Source organism: Arvicola amphibius, chromosome 15 (assembly GCF_903992535.2).
Source record: "Arvicola amphibius chromosome 15, mArvAmp1.2, whole genome shotgun sequence".
Lineage (NCBI taxonomy): Eukaryota > Metazoa > Chordata > Mammalia > Rodentia > Cricetidae > Arvicola > Arvicola amphibius.
Genome location: NC_052061.1, coordinates 14,149,755 through 14,165,840, shown reverse-complemented (window position 1 = coordinate 14,165,840; position 16,086 = coordinate 14,149,755). Strand labels below are relative to the sequence as shown.

The 16,086-nt window shown below is 43.4% G+C and overlaps 1 protein-coding gene across 1 annotated transcript in view; it reads left to right on the top strand.

The window, feature by feature from the left end:
- LOC119802062 (carboxylesterase 1D-like) overlaps positions 1-11,485 on the top strand; it is a 31,281-nt gene extending 19,796 nt beyond the window's left edge. Inside the window, exons 9-14 of the mRNA XM_038312925.1 lie at positions 153-293; positions 1,100-1,180; positions 2,827-2,974; positions 8,396-8,527; positions 8,856-8,928; positions 11,302-11,485. Of these exons, the coding sequence (XP_038168853.1) occupies positions 153-293; positions 1,100-1,180; positions 2,827-2,974; positions 8,396-8,527; positions 8,856-8,928; positions 11,302-11,485 (759 nt within the window). The remainder of the gene's footprint in view (positions 1-152; positions 294-1,099; positions 1,181-2,826; positions 2,975-8,395; positions 8,528-8,855; positions 8,929-11,301) is intronic.
- Positions 11,486-16,086: the final 4,601 nt, after the last annotated feature.

Genomic DNA, 16,086 nt, shown 5'->3' with positions numbered 1-16,086 from the left:
TAGAGAGTCCTAGACTTAGTCCTTTTAAGGCACTGGTTTTCTGTGGCCATAGACACAGGAGTCTTTGTGCTGGTCAAGCCATTAGACAGTCAGAGGGCATTGGATGTAACAGGGCAAAAAGACAACAGAGGCTACATTTCTGTCTTCTCTAGACCTATCCCATCATCCCTACTGTGGTTGATGGAGTGTTCCTGCCAAAGACTCCAGAAGAGATCCTGGCTGAGAAGAACTTCAACACTGTCCCCTACATGGTGGGCATCAACAAGCAAGAGTTTGGCTGGATCCTTCCAATGGTGAGAATGTAGAGACTTCTTTCATGCACTCCATAGGGGATCAAGCATCTTCCTCCCTGCTCTGATCAAGGATTATGCACCCAGATTAACTATATTTCAAAGAAACCTAAAATTTTCCAAGGAAATTTGCACTGAGAGTCCCTGATGAAGCCCTTTAGAGTGCCAATTTACATCACATGGGGCAGAGGAGCAATTAGTGATTGCAGGCTTTCTAAAGAAATTCTCAAGAAGGACTCAGACTCCTGTATGCCCACCAAACATTCTATTGGCAGTGTGGAGCTCTCTTAAGCAGGCATTTTAGGGCCCTGGTATCAGCCTGGGATGCGGCTTTCAGTACTGGAAGACATGCTATAACCAGACCAAAGCTCTGAGTACAAACTTGGATGGGGTAAGTATGTCCCAGAGTTCTTCAGCTTTTAGAAGGACTTCAGGGTGCATCACAGGAATACAGACATGCAGACATAATGCTTGGTTTTGTTTTCCCTGTTACGCAAGTCTGGGAGTGTGTGGCCTATGCCCAGCATCCTTGAGCCCTTGATTTCTATATGACCACAGTCTGAATGCTCCCTCACTGCCTCAAGGAACATGGGGTCCTGATGTGATCAATACCTTCAAGTGTCCTCTCTGTGTTGCTTGTATTTATTCATATGTGTCCATGGGGTTTGCTGATTTTTTTTCTCAAACACTTAAACTCCCATGCCTGTCAAGTTCCCCCATATTCCACCTTATTTGTTTCGTTGGCCTTTTTTTTTTTTTGCTTTTATTACTTCTCCATGATTATTAATGCTTAATCATCTGTTTAACAGCTTATGGGCTATCAACTCTCTGAAAACAAATGGGACCAGAAGACAGCCAATTCCCTCTTGTGGAAGTTCTACCCAATACTTGTAAGGCTCTAGGGAATCATGGGAATTGGTTGAGAAAGAAAGAAGGTTGGTGACCTTCTCTAATCGCAGACTAAGTGGATGGTGGAAAACCTAAGGTTAAGCTCCTATGGTTTTGATTTTCCCACTTTACCACCCCAGTGTGCTGAACCCGTACTTGTGACTCCCCCATCAAAATCCCATTGAGTTCAGAATAAGTTTTAGAGGAAAAGCTTTATTTAAAGCTAGTAACACCAAGACCATGGAGACCATCAGAAACAAAGATCAGTGCAGCTCGGGCTGGAGGCTCAAGACTTCCTCATGGAATTCTTAGGACACAAATCAGATAGGTGGACACCAAGACAGTTAAAAACTTTTGGGGTGGGGTTAGGGCTGGGTGTGGTGCCCTTAATCCCAGCACTCAGGAGGCAGAGGCAGGTAGATCTCTGTGAGTTCGACTCAAGCCTTGTCTCAAAGCCACTTCTGGGACAACCAGAACTGTTATATAGAGAAAAACCTGTTCTAAAACACCAAAAAAAGAGAATTTTTTGGACTTTGTTTTTTTTTTTTTGTTTTTTTTTGTTTTTTTTTGTTTTTCGAGACAGGGTTTCCCTGTAGTTTCTAGAGCCTGTCCTGGATCTAGCTCTTGTAGACCAGGCTGGTCTCGAACTCAGAGATCCGCCTGCCTCTGCCTCCCGAGTGCTGGGATTAAAGGTGTGCGCCACCACCGCCCAGCTTGGACTTTGTTTTTTTTATGACCCATGGGATGCTGTTGTTTGTACGTTAATGGATATTGTATACTCTGTAAATTAAAAGAAAAATTACTAGCTAGCAAATCATATGACCCGTATTGTTTTTCATTTCATTTTTTAAGACATGTTAATTCTGAACTTCATTGTGAGGATATAAATGTCTTTCCTCCAGAGAACAGGGGAAAACACCAAGAAATTACTTTTCTCTGGAGGACCAGGAGCAAGAAAAAGAAGTCACTTTTTTTTTCTCTAGGGGCAGCTGAAGATAACGTTCACTAGAGAACAGTTTTCAATCTATGAGGTCTCTTAATGCACATGGGTCTCTTCCACCAAAGTCAGTGGGACAGTAATAATATAGGACTTGGATACTTGAACCCAAAGAATAATTAATTTAAGTAATTTTAAAAAGTTAATCAACAAGTAGCTCTGGCTGTTATTAAACTGGTGACCTTTCTATCTTAGCTTCCCAAGCACTGAGATTTTAATGGTGTACCACTACACCTGATTCTGGCAACTTTAGTTTAAAATGTACATTGTCTTATGTCCCATTAAAAAATCTAGTTAAAAAATTAAAATAGCTTGTGATTTTAAAATAAGTAACACATGTTTACCATTTGAAGTGAAATATTTTCTCTGATGATTTGAACGCTGATATTGTATATTTTCCCTTTCTTTTCTGTAAAATTATTGTAAGAAATACAAATTACTGAAGAAAAAAAGTTAATCAACAAAAAAAGTTAATCAACAAAAATTTTCAAAGATAAATCAAATCTAGAGAGTTTATTCCAGTCTCCTGTGGGCAACACAAGGAGGGTTCAGTCAGTATTAAAGTAGTTTAGAATCAGAGAAGCCTTCTTAACTGACTGTAGAAGCCCTAATTCTCACCTGGTTGGGTGGTCACTCTCTGATCCATTTCAGAAAATTCCTGAGAATCTGATTCAAGTGGCTGCTGATAAGTATTTAGAATGGACAGATGACCCTGCCAAAAAGAAAAACATGTTCCCAGACATGTTTGCAGATGTGATATTCAACATCCCATCAGTGATGGTGTCTCGTGGCCACAGAGGTGAGTTCCAGGTGTTGGATGGGGGTGGATGCAAGTTCACGTGCCAGGTCTCTGGCCTACCCACCTCTTGATATAGATAGCAATGAAATCGGTCGAGACCAAGACTCAACGTCGATACCATATGACCTGCAAGGTTGTTTTGCTTTTTCTACTAGTAAAGATCTATGAGAGAAGGGTGCACATGCAGTTTAATTTAGAAAAGAATCCCAGTAAACATTGACACAGAGAAAAGATGGATGCTAATCTGGAGAGCTGCCTGGCATGTGTCCATCTTAGCTACAACTGGAGAACTCTAGGGAACAAGGAACGTCTTGGGGCTTTCTTTTCTGAGAGGCAAGGGAGCTGTGCGTTAACCCACCAGGAGCCACATCTCATTGACTGAACACTTCTCTAAAAGGCTGTTAGCTTTGTGGCACCCGTATCTACTGCAAGCATGAACAGAGCTGTGTCTCACAACCAGGATGGGAAAGGGGATCAAGAGCTAATGATGCTGCATGTGGCTGTCGGGCTGGCCTGCCCTAGAACAAGGGCTACAGTTAGGTAACTCTCAGAGTTGCTTTGCTCAGTGCTGTAACAGAGCCTGACGCACACCACCTAAGAAACAAAGCTCTGCTTTAGCTTAGAGTCTCAGAGGTTTCAGTCTGTGATGTCAGGAGAGTATAAAGGGACATATGACATCACAGGGACAAGGAAGCAATAAAACCATGTAGAGTAGCAACAGAAATTGTCCAGGGTATATAATAGCCACCGGTTCCTTGTCACCTGGAAACTACTTTCAAAAACAGGCTCCACCTTCCATAATTCTACCACCTCCCAGGGCTGTGTTAGAATTTTGAATCAGTCAATTGATTAAATCATTTAGTAGATCAGAACCCTTATGATATAACTGTTTCTACAAATAACTTCACAGATGCACCCAGAGATGTCCATGACAAATCTAGGTATATCTTAGTTTAACCGAGGTGACAGTTGAGAATAACCATTAAAAGGCACCAGCAGTTTCTGTTGCAGATGCTCTCTTGAGGAAGGTATGGTAGCAAGTGGAACTAGAATGCCACTCTGGGAAGAGGGGTCATTGGGAAATCTTGGAAGGTTGGCAATAGCAGAACAACTGCTAAGGACCAGCAAAGCCATGGAAAGAGGCAGGACTTAGTAGTGTGGGCGTAGGTACACAAGTACCATGATGTGCTTATGTAGGCCACAGGACAGAGAGTTGGTTCTCTCCTTCCACCTACATGGGCTCTAGAGATTGAACGCAGGTCATCAGGTGTGTGCAGCAAGCACCTCTACTTGCTGAGCTATCACGGCAGCCCCTCTCTGATTTTTTAATGTAGGCCCTGAGAGCTAAAGGACTTTTCTCTTAGGACTATCTCCATTTTATCCAGAAGACACTGGTGTATTGTGGTCTCATCTATTCAGTTCTAGGAATTTTTTTTAATTCTTTCTGGAGTTTTCAACACCATTAATTAGTGTGCAGTTTAGTAGTTTTTCTTGCTTTTGGTTCCTAGATTTATTTCACTGTTAGGAGAAATACAGTAAGTTACTTCAACTCTGTTACATTTATGGGTACTTGATTTGCATCCAAATCTATATGCTATTTAGTAAAAATTCCACAAACTGCCAAGAATGTTTTTTTTTTTTTCTGAAGTGTTTGGGTAGAATGCCTCTGGGTGTCTTGTTGATTTGTTTCTGATTTCATTTGACTCTAATGTGTCTCTGTCTTATATTCCTTTGTCCAGATGACCTGTCCATCGGTGAGAGTGGGGTATTGAAGTTGCCTAAGGTAGCTTGGATCTAATAGAATTTGTTTTAGGAACTGGGTACACTTGTTTTTGGACACAAATGCTTAGAACTGAAATGTCCTCCTGGTAGACTGTCCCTCATCAGTATGAATGGTTTTTTTTCCTCTCTTTGATTCACTTCAGTTTGAAATCTATTTTGTCTGATAGCAGAATAGCTACGCCTTTTGTTTCCCTGGTTCCAGTTGCTTAAAATGTTTTTCTCCCCACGTTTTTACCCTGAAGTGTTGTCTGTCTTGACAGGAGGTGTGTTTGCCTGGACGCAGCAAAAAAGTGAATCTTGCTTTTAAAATTAATTTTATTGAGCTATATATTTTTCTCTGCTCTACTCCCTTCCTCTCCCCTCCCCTTCTACCCTTTCCCATGGGGATCTTGCTTTCTTAAACCATCTCCTATTGTGGTCTTTTTGTTTTGATAACAAGGCGCAATAATGTTACTATCACAGCGTATATCACTGCTCACCGCTGGATCTGTGACGGTGCTTTGTTCCACATTTGCTGGTTGTGCTACTATCATTTTTACCAGGGGCCTCTGCTATGTGTTTCTCTTTCTCTTTGGTCTTAAGTATTCCTTCAAGAGCCAATTCCAGAAGTAGTTCAGTGCTCGTTTACTCCTTTAGCCTGCTTTTGTAATGGAAAGGTTCGGGTTCCCCTTTAACAGATGATAGTTGAATTTGCAACTGTGGTCTTTCAGAACTGGACAAACACTTTCCCAAGCCCTTTAAAATTGAAAAGATTCTGTTAAATAATCTGCTATAAGACCCCCTGGCCTTCCTTTATGTGTTACCTGGCCTTTCTCTCTGGCATCTTCCACTACCCTTTATTTGTTTTTCAGGGATTTAACTAGAATAGGGCATGAAGGGTTCCTTTAGCATCCCTCCATTTGGTGTCCTCTAGGACTCCTGCACATGGACAGCATCTCTTTATCTATATTTCGGATATTTCCTTCTATGTTTTTGTTGAAAATATTTTCTGTGCTCTGTGCATGGAAATCTTCTCCTTATGTGTTCATAGTTCATAGATCTTCTCATCTCTTGAAACCCCAAACTCTCGGGATCTCCATCTATCCATGCCCCAGGTCTGTACATGGAATTTTTGAAACGTTATTGATCTTAACTGAGTGTTCTGGTTCCTCCAGCTTGTCTTCAAACCCTGATACTCTGTCTTCCTTGTGATCTGGATTATTCATGAGGCTTCCCACGAGATTTAACTTGGGGCATTGAATTGTCATTTCCAGTATCATATCAGCCTAGCTATTGGAGACCCCAATACCCAGCACTTGTGTTCCCATTTAGATTCAGAGGCCATGGGCTGGGGACTAGTTGAGGAAAGGAGTGGCTTACAAATTATGTATAGGATACCAGTATTAACTGTTGAAATAAAGAAGGAATGCTGAATGGGAAAGGGAGGGAAACATGAGGCAGACGGGGTATACGAGATAGAAATTAGGGAGGTGGGGGGAGACTATACTGGATACAGAAGTGAAGGATAGAAGGGTTTGTGGGTATAAAGCTGAGGGACAGGCAAGAAGATCTATTCTGGTGAGACAAAAGGTATAACATAGTACTTAACAATGAATGTAAAAAATGCCAAGTAGTTAAATGAAGGAACAACCAATTATGAAGAGAAACTAACCTTTCTGAAATGTTATAAAAAGTGAAATAAAACAAATCAAACCCAATCAAAAAAGTTCAGGTAAAAAAACAAGCAAACACACACACACACACACACACACAGACTCGCATGCACGTACGCACACACACACACAACATACACAGATAACCTGAAGACTGGTCCGATTTCTCCCTCACTGGGGGAAGAGAGTGATTCATCCCGCTAATAGGAATGTTTTTCTTATATCAGTTTTCGCAGGTAGGACAGAAGCATGGTAGTCTTCATAGGTCTGTGTAACCAATCTGTGTCCTCTGTATACTGACAAGAGTACTAAGTCCTGTAGCGTTGGGTTCCCTTGTAGCTCAGCACTGGTCCAGGCTGTCTCCGCCTCACAGGGCCGAGGCTGTTCCACTGACTCACCCGTGAGCTGGTCTATGTGACAGTGTCACGTGTTTCATGTACCTTCTTCAACCTGAGCCTGTAAGTCTTCTTTTAAGAAATGTCTGTTGGGACTTCTTGCCCCTTTCTCATTTTATTGATTATTTTGTATTTATTTGTCTGTTTATCACTAGTCAGTGTTTGAGCTTCTTATACACATTCTTCACTTTTTTTCTACGTGTGCTTGTGTAGCTGCACACATGCCATAACATGCCTGTGGAGGTCAGAGGACAGTTGTGGGAGTGGGTGCTCCCCTATCACCATATGGCCTCTAGAGACTGAATACAGGTCATGGGGCTTGACAGCAACCAGCATTAACTGCCGAACCATCTTGCCAGCCCTTACATATACATTTAAATAGACACTTATCACATGTACAGCTTACAAACATTTTCCCAGCCCGTGAATTGTCTGTATGCATTGTTCGCGATTTTCCTTGGCATGAGAAACTCTCCGGCTTGCTGACATCCCATTTGTTTCCTTGTGTTGCTTACAGGATTGGAGCACAGACCAAAGTCACGTACTTTTCCCTCTGTGATTTCCACTGCTCAGGTGAACCACCTCTGTGGTTGCAGGGATGAGCTCTGCGGGAGGAAATGAGACAGATTATTCTACATCCTATGCTGTCAATCACTTTAAGCCTTTGTAGGGACTCAGTGGGCAAAACATTTGTTGCACAAATGAGTTTGAATTCTACGGCTCCCGTTAATTCAAATCAGAAACCATCCACTGTCCTTCACATACGAGGTGGCACATGTACACCAACATACAACCAACACACGTAAACACAACAATATAAATAATGTTTTAACTTGTGAATCCATAACTTAATCTGTGAAACAATGATAGTGGTGTGTGAAATGTACATACAATGATCACAATGTGTGGAGATGCAAAGGATTATGCTGTGATACAGAAGACACTTTCTTACAGCTAAGCATTTTTTCCTTTTTTCATATTTTTTTCAAATTTCTTACTATATACATAGAGTCAAGTCTCCAAAATCTCCCCACTTTACTGCTATGGGACCTGGCACTTTTGCCTCTGAGTTACTCTGATGTAGGAACTATCTCCCCTCCTCCTTGTGAATGCTGCAAAGGGCAGCATTTCCAAGGTTGGGAGCACGGAATGGGATGGACCATAAGAAGCAATAGTTGGCAGCCACATGGTTCTGTCAGCAAAAGAACTGGCATCTTGGCACACAGACAGGACATGCTGGTGGCGAGAAAGAAAGCAGAGGAGAGGAGGGTGGGCTGGAGACAAATTCTTTCTCCCTTAACTCACCTCTCTTTGGTGCCACCTCACCATCTTAAGAACTTAATACTCTCTGAGCAAGGAGGACGCAGGGTATGAAACACAAACTTGAAATAAAGGAGATCCTTGTTCATTTCTATGTGTATTTGTGTTTTTTACTGTCTTTATTCCAAGTTGGCTAGTTGTCCGGCCCTGAGCAAGCCCTTCCCTGAACTGTTTCTCCCCTAACAGGGACCTCCATGCAGTCTGAAGCCTTAGCACCACACAGTAGTGTATAGTGGACAGAGTGAACTCTATCTGAATCCATGTCTCCACAGATGCTGGGGGTCCCACCTACATGTATGAATTTGAGTATCGCCCAAGCTTTGTATCAAACATGAGACCCAAGGCAGTGATAGGAGACCATGGTGATGAACTCTTCTCAGTACTTGGATCTCCGTTTTTAAAAGGTAATGTCTCTTTGCTGCCTGTGGCCTTGGCAATCAGAGGCCCGGATTTGGGCCCTGGCTTGATAACCTTATGCAGAGTTGTGTTTGGATAAGCCATATGAGCATGGGTGACAAAGGAAGCCAGCGTATGGAAAGCGATTACTAACCTGAAGTGTAGATTATTAACCCTCTTATTCTGAAAGGATAGATTTTTAACTTGGTAAGGGTCAAGACTTTGAATTTCTAATATGTTCCCAAGTTAATGATAGTCAGCACCACTCCTGTGGTGCAGCTGCTAAACATAAAAGCCACTCAGTGAGTAGCTGAAGCTTATTCTCTCTTCCCACAGATGGTGCCTCAGAAGAGGAGATCAATCTCAGCAAGACGGTGATGAAATTCTGGGCCAACTTTGCTCGCAATGGGTGAGGCTGGTGGCAAAGACGGGACGGGTCTGGGTGTGATGTTGCTATATTAGTTGGGAGGAGTGTTTTCTAGTGTTCGTGTGGTCAACCTCCAGTCCCTGTGACCATATCTCTCTTAACAAAGACAGCTAGAGTAATCAGGTTTGTAGCTGTGAGGGGGCTTCTGAGATGGTTCAGCGTAATGGGGGTGGTATACATGTTGACTCACAGATTCAGAGGGTTCAATTGTTGGTCATTTGATCTACTTGTTCTGGTTGGGTGTCAGTCTGGAACATGGTGGGATCAGGTGATGGCTAAATCCTTCCTTTCTCCATCTTGTTGGCAGGCAGACAGGAAAGAGGGAAAAACTAGGTCGCAGAACTCATCAGGGCAAGTCCCTCAGGATCAACTTCCTTCAACTACCTTTTTGGGTTCCCACCACATCCCAGGGGCACTTTCACCCATTGATCAAACACAATAGGCTTAATCCCCAAGGCTCCAAGAAAGCGTCCAGAAATCTGGTGGTTGGTTTGGGTTCTGAAAAGCCTAGCAAGTCCTTTCCCCAAGGTCTCGCTTCCTGCAGCCCCAAAGGCCTCCCATGTTGGGGTTGTGCTCACGTCCTCAACAGATCCTAGGGAAGCGGTCCAGGTTCTGGCACTTCTAACTAATAGTCTCCATGGCAACATCAGCTTCACGCTCGCAGCATGAAGCATCATGCTTGTTATCATTGTCAGCAGGGGTTCAAACCTTCCACACACACGCTGACCTCCAGCTCTTTCATTTGTAATCTATGCAGAAGCCTTGGCGACCCCATTGCCCTTGCATTCTTCATGCCTGCAAAACCGCACCCATGCGGACAACACCAAGATTTACCTATGGCTTCAGCTGTCACCTGACTCTATGAGCCATCAGCTGCAATAGCCTCTGAGTGTCTGAATAAGGACACAAATACCAGAGAATTTGTTCTTCAGGGCACCCTGTGGACAGGGGCATCTAGCAACACTTTCTCAAAGCAACATCCTTGGAACAAGCTTATACCTTTATAGACTTCTGCCTATGATGGTTGGGCTCTGGAAGCCAAGAAACAGCTCAAGTATGAATGACAAAGAGAAAGGCACGGGCAAAGATGGCTGAAGACTAAGGACTAGGGTGAAACCAGAGGCTTTTCCATTATTTCAAGTCTCTGAACTTCGTGCTCTTACGAACTCCTGAGATGTGAGCCTCTAGGCAGCTTTCATTTTTATCTGGGGCGTGAACGATGGCTTCTCCTAATGAAGTACTCTCTGCCATTCATACTCTCCTTGTACTCAAGCTAAATCACATCCTTTGTCGTGGTGCTGAGGGGGCTGTTTTTCATGGTTTTAATTTTTTTTGGCAAGATTGAGTTTTTCTAATCCTCATGCTGTAGTTTTTGCTTCTGACTCTCATTGTAAATATGATTTAAAATGAAACAAAACAAAACAAAAACCCTCTATACACCACCTGTATGCTATGCTATCCTTCAATTTCCACGACCAATAAATACTTTCTCATCATTAAACTCGGGACCCCATAAAATATCAGACCAGACAAATATAGGCAAGTTCGTTGCCCGACCGGAGAATGAATGGACTCTAATCCAGACCCTCTTAGAGGCTTCCTTCTCATCTGAGCCATCCTGAGCTTCGCTTCTCTTGTTCCTAGTGGAGCCTGCTGGAACCCCCAGCCCCATATGGCTCACTCACTGCAGTCTGCATTCCCTACAGCCCACTCTAAACATTTCCAAACTCCTCCACAAACTAGTAAAAAGATTCTTCAGAGCCACGTCATTGAGTTAAGCACAGAAAGCGCCACTTCTTAGTAATACTTACAAGTAATAAGTAATACTTATAAGTAATAATTTTGTGGTGTCGTCTTTCAATTACTGAAGCAAAATATCTGAGGTTCATCAACTTAGCAGATGAAGATTTTACTGGGGCTCTTTGATATTTTTTCCCTTCGAGCCTGTGAGTGAGAGGAATGTGGTGGAGAAGGGGCATGGGAGCCAGACCTCATTTCTTGGCCGTCAGGAAGCAGTGAGATGGAGGGGAAGAGGCTCACCATGGTGTGGAGCAGGTTGTCAGGGAGCCGCCTCTTCCAAGTAGGGACCGCCTCTTAATTCCTCCATAGCCTTCACAGACCCACAGCTGAGCATCAGCCTTCAATACTTGAGGTCTCAGAGGAGAGTTAAGTTCTAAATAATAGGAGGAAATTTCTAAACGTGCACAGGCTGTCCCAGGAGGTGGAGAAGGGCACAGGTGTGGACGGAGGCTCCTCAGCAGATATAAACCAAGGCATCTTCGCAAATCTTGGGGCATCATGGGGACAGCTCAATTGCTTTGTTGAATTTCTTTTTTTTTCAAATTCTGTTCACAGGAACCCTAATGGGAGAGGGCTACCCTATTGGCCAGAATATGGCCAGAAGGAAGGCTACATGAAGCTTGGCACCTCGATCCAGGCAGCCCACAGACTGAAAGACATGGAAGTGGCTTTTTGGACTGAACTCAGGGCCAAGGAGGCAGCAGAGAGGGCAACACACAGAGAGCATGCTGAGCTCTGATCAGGAGTTCCAGCTATGTTTGAGAACCTGGATCCAAGAAAGGGGTATGCCATGGATGGTTCTGAGGAGCAACAAGGCTTTCTATCTTTGAGGTTATACAACTGTATGTTATTTTGTACAAATGCATTAAAGAGGATCCTTGCTGCTTCATCTTGTAAAAATAAAATGTTTTGGAAATCAAAATTGGGTCAGTGTCCAACCTGGTTGAGATTGCCTATAGGCAAGTTTATAGCATATTTTCTTTATTATTATTATTATTATTATTATTATTATTATTATTAGATATTTTTTAAAAAAATACCAATCCAAATTCCCACTCCCTCCCCTCCTCCCATTCCCTCCCCTCCTCCCATTCTCTCCACACACCTTTCCACCCCGCACCCTCTAATCCTAAGAGAGGTTAAGGCACTTTGCTTTGTGGAGAGTCCAAGGTCCTCCCTACTACATCTATGCTGAGCAAGATATACTTCCAAAGAGAATAGGATCCCAAAAAGTCAGTACATGCATTAGAGATAAATCCCAGGGCCATTGCCAGTGGCCCCTCAGTCTGCCCCAGCCATACAACTGTCAGCCATACAACATTCAGAGGGACTAGTTTGGTCCTATGCTTGTTCCTTCCTAGCCCAGCTGGAGTTGGTGAGCTCCCATTAGCTTAGGTAAACTGTTTCAGTGGATGAACCCTTCATGGTCTTGTCCTCTTTGCTCATATTCTCATTCCTTCTACTCTTCAACTGGACCTTGGGAGCTCAGTCTGGTGCTCTGATGTGGGTCACTGCCTCTGCTTCCATCTGTTGTTCGACAAAGGTTCTATAGTGATGGTTAAGATAATCATCAGTCTGACTAATGGGCTAGGCCAGTTCAGGCACCCTCTCCTCTATTGCTTATGGTCTTAGCTGTGTTTTTAGGCATCCTTGTGGATTCCTGGGAATTTTTCTGGAGCCAGGTTTCTTGCTAACCCCATAATGGCTACCTCAATCAAGATATCTCTTTCCTTGCTTTCATATCTGTGTAGGGTATTTTCTTAATTAATGATGGATGTAGGAACCAGCCCACTATGGGTGGTTCCTGAACTGTATAAGAAAGCAAGCTGAGTACCCCATGGGGAACAAGATAGGAAGCATCACTCATCCATGGCTTCTGCTTCAGTTTCTGCTTTAGGGTTCCTACCCTGAGTTCTTGCCTTCACTTCCCCAAACAAACTGTGACTCAGGATACATAAACCAAACAAACCTTTCCTCCTCAAATTAGTTTTGCTCATGGCCTTTATTGCACCAATAGAAACTAACATATTGTATTTGGCTCATGATTAACCAATGTGCCTCAGAGAAGAAAAGGTGAAGAACCATCAAAAGAGATTCTCTACAGGACATGACTGGAGAAATCATTAGCCTGAAAACTAGAGAAGATGATCATGAAGGACACATGGAATGTTGTGTTAAATTTTCTACGTGAGACATGAACAAGCATCTACACACCCCGCAAATGGAAGGAATGAAAGAAAAGAGAAATGATTCTACGGAGCCCATGTTGACTGACCAGTGACTGTATCTGACTCATTTACAGGAATAGAGGTGAGGGGTAACTAATAAGGCTACTTAGAAAGCACCGGTGTCACCAAAATGCCCTCCTAATCATGGACAAAGACTTCCCCATCGCTGCATAGATGTAATCCCTTTGCTTAACTGTCCACCCTGTGCATAATCTAGCACCTCTAAGGACCTGGTGCTCACTGTCAGAATTACAGAGCGACTGTATGAGGACAGAGAGAGTGGCTGGAATCGTGGGTGAGGGTCTAATGACCTTCCCCAGCCCCTCCTACTGTAAGAAAATGTTCTTCTAAAGGGTATAATAAGAGTCTTTTGCAGACTTCTTAGGCACTCTGATCAAGAGAGTAAGGGCTCTTGTGCTCAGGGGACAGGTTTTCCCAGCAGATGCGAACATGTCTAACCTCTTCCCTCCATGGAGATATTTTCATATATACAAAGAAAATGACTAAAGAGTTTTCTAAGTGCTAAAGACACTGTGTGCTCTAAATAAGAATGCAAAATTGTTGGGAACCACAGTCCCAAGGAGGAGCTTGCACCCAGCGCAGCCTTTTCCACAGATGTCTAGGTGTTCATGTAAGTCTGGGGATGTTGCAATAGGACTGCAATAAAATGTATCTCTGGCATTCAGATGCAAAACGCAGCACTGCCCCATTTCCATGAAGGAACCACATGAAGGCCGAGGAAAAACATAAAGTTCTGTAACCCATCATGTGGACTGGACACAGTAGTGGACCAAGTCATCAGAGAGCCTTTGCCGCTGCTGAGAAACAGGGTCACTTACAAGGCTTAGTCTCTAAGACCGACCCACCCAGGGTTCTGAGGCTGAGACAAGACAATGAGCAGAGAACCCACGCAGCACTGGCGAGGAGTCAGTACATACCCTGTACCGACTACCAGAAGTCAGTCATCTGGTGGGAGTGCCAGTGGGGAAAGACCCTCTGGAGGTGGGAACGCTAGGAAGACAGAAAAGCACCAAAGGCGTGAGGCACAAAGTGGGCTATTTTATCTCATCTGTAAAACTGCTTGTAATATTGCAATTACAGTACAACAGATATTGAGCTACAGTGTGACACTGAAGACGGCCTTCAACGCTAATGATGACTATTGACGCTTCAACCTTTGAAACTTGTCTTTCTGAATCTGCCTTATTTCACCTCTTTGATTCCATTTTTTTTTTTTTGGAAAACACATACTTTTATTCTTATATATGGGGAAAACACTGCATACATGTGATGTGTATATTTCCCATATTTTCAGTTTGAATTCTAAGGGGGCCAGGCCAAGAGAGCAATTGAGAAAGTGGTTGAAGAGGTGACTCCTCTCCTTCTGGAGAGTCCATGGTAGAGCAGGTTGTATGACCTGGAAACAAGGGAAAACTTCCAGGAGGCAGGAAAATTCTAGAGCAACTTCATTTATACTGCTGCCATTGATAGCCAATAAGAGGAACTGTTAGTGGTTTATCTTTCACCATGTGGTGGATATAAAAGGGTAAGTGATGAACATTCCAATCAGCTCTTTTAACTGAATGGCTGTGACTCAGCATCCTAGCAGAATGAATCTGGAAGGGTTGTGAATGAAGAGACACTACCTGATCGGACCTTATAAACCTGCCAACACCCACAAGACCAACATTGCCAAAGCTATTGCCCACGTTGACCCCTCTGTGGCCATGTCAACTGGGCCATCAAGGATTTTTCCCTTAAATAGTTGAGTGGACAAGATGACTACTTGACAAGAAGAAGGAAAGAATGCATCCCAGGTAGTGGAGTTGTCCAAAGCCACCCTGGGACAATCCAAGTCCACAGGACAGAAGTGTAAATCCTCCCAGCAATTGACCCCATGTACATGTGCATAGCAACCATGGGAACACCACCATCTTTGAACACTACCAGCCACTGAAGGACAAGATGATCATATGGCTGCCATGTGTAGACTATGTTCAGACTGTGGTACTCTCTCTAAACAGGAGGTCAGTAACTTTTCCAAGTAGACAGAGTTCAGGAAACAGTGGTGAGCTACAAAGTGTCATGTCCCATAAATGTCCAACCCCCATTCCAAAAATAAAAGTCTAGGAAAGAGCAGGCACTTTGGCTCTTGTCCAGTCTTTCACATTCTGTGACTCCTATCAAACTATTGTTGAGACACAGTTGCTATCTTGATATTCACACAGCAGGAGATTCTGTCATAACAATTTATTTGACTATGAATATCTGAATCACAGTAGAAATTCTTCTCTTAACCAAAAAAAAGGAAGAAAGAAAGATGAAAGAAAGAAAGAAAGAAAGAAAGAGAGAAAGAAATCACCTTGGATGAGTGCTGCTTCCTATCTTGTTCCCCATGGGGTACTCAGCTTGCTTTCTTATACAGTTCAGGAACCACCCATAGTGGGCTGGTTCCTACATCCATCATTAATTAAGAAAATACCCTACACAGATATGAAAGCAAGGAAAGAGATATCTTGATTGAGGTAGCCATTATGGGGTTAGTAAGAAACCTGGCTCCAGAATTTATTTCCACCTGGTTCTATATTGATGGTTATGCAAATTACTGCAATTTAATATTGCCTCAGATAAATGCTTACTAGAACAGTTGGAGGTGACTGTCTTTGAAGGGTTTGGGGAGTGGAACCAACTAGAGGCTAGACCTCTTAACCCCGGGCTAGTCAGCAAAACCAAGTCAATATATGTGGTCCTGTCTTGCAGGCCGTAAGGACTTGGGGCTGTTGACCTGGTGAACGAATCCAGTGGACTTGGTGAAAGGGCAGCAGGCACACAACTAGGTCCTCAGGCAGAGAGCCAGTCCTCACAGCAAGTGCAACCCTGTGGAAGCAGTTCCGAGAGAAGGTCTAGAGAGACCCTTCTTTCAGAGGAAATCTCAACAAAGTGATCTTTCAGGCTAAAAAGAAGCTTTTGGACCCTTTGGCCTGGTTAAGGACGATGTCTAGAGACAGCTCTGGGCAGCAAATAAGAGGCTCTGATGAAAGAACCTCCACCCCAAAAGGGCTTGATAGGATCAGGCACTGGGGAATGACAAGGCCAGTGACCTTACATTGAC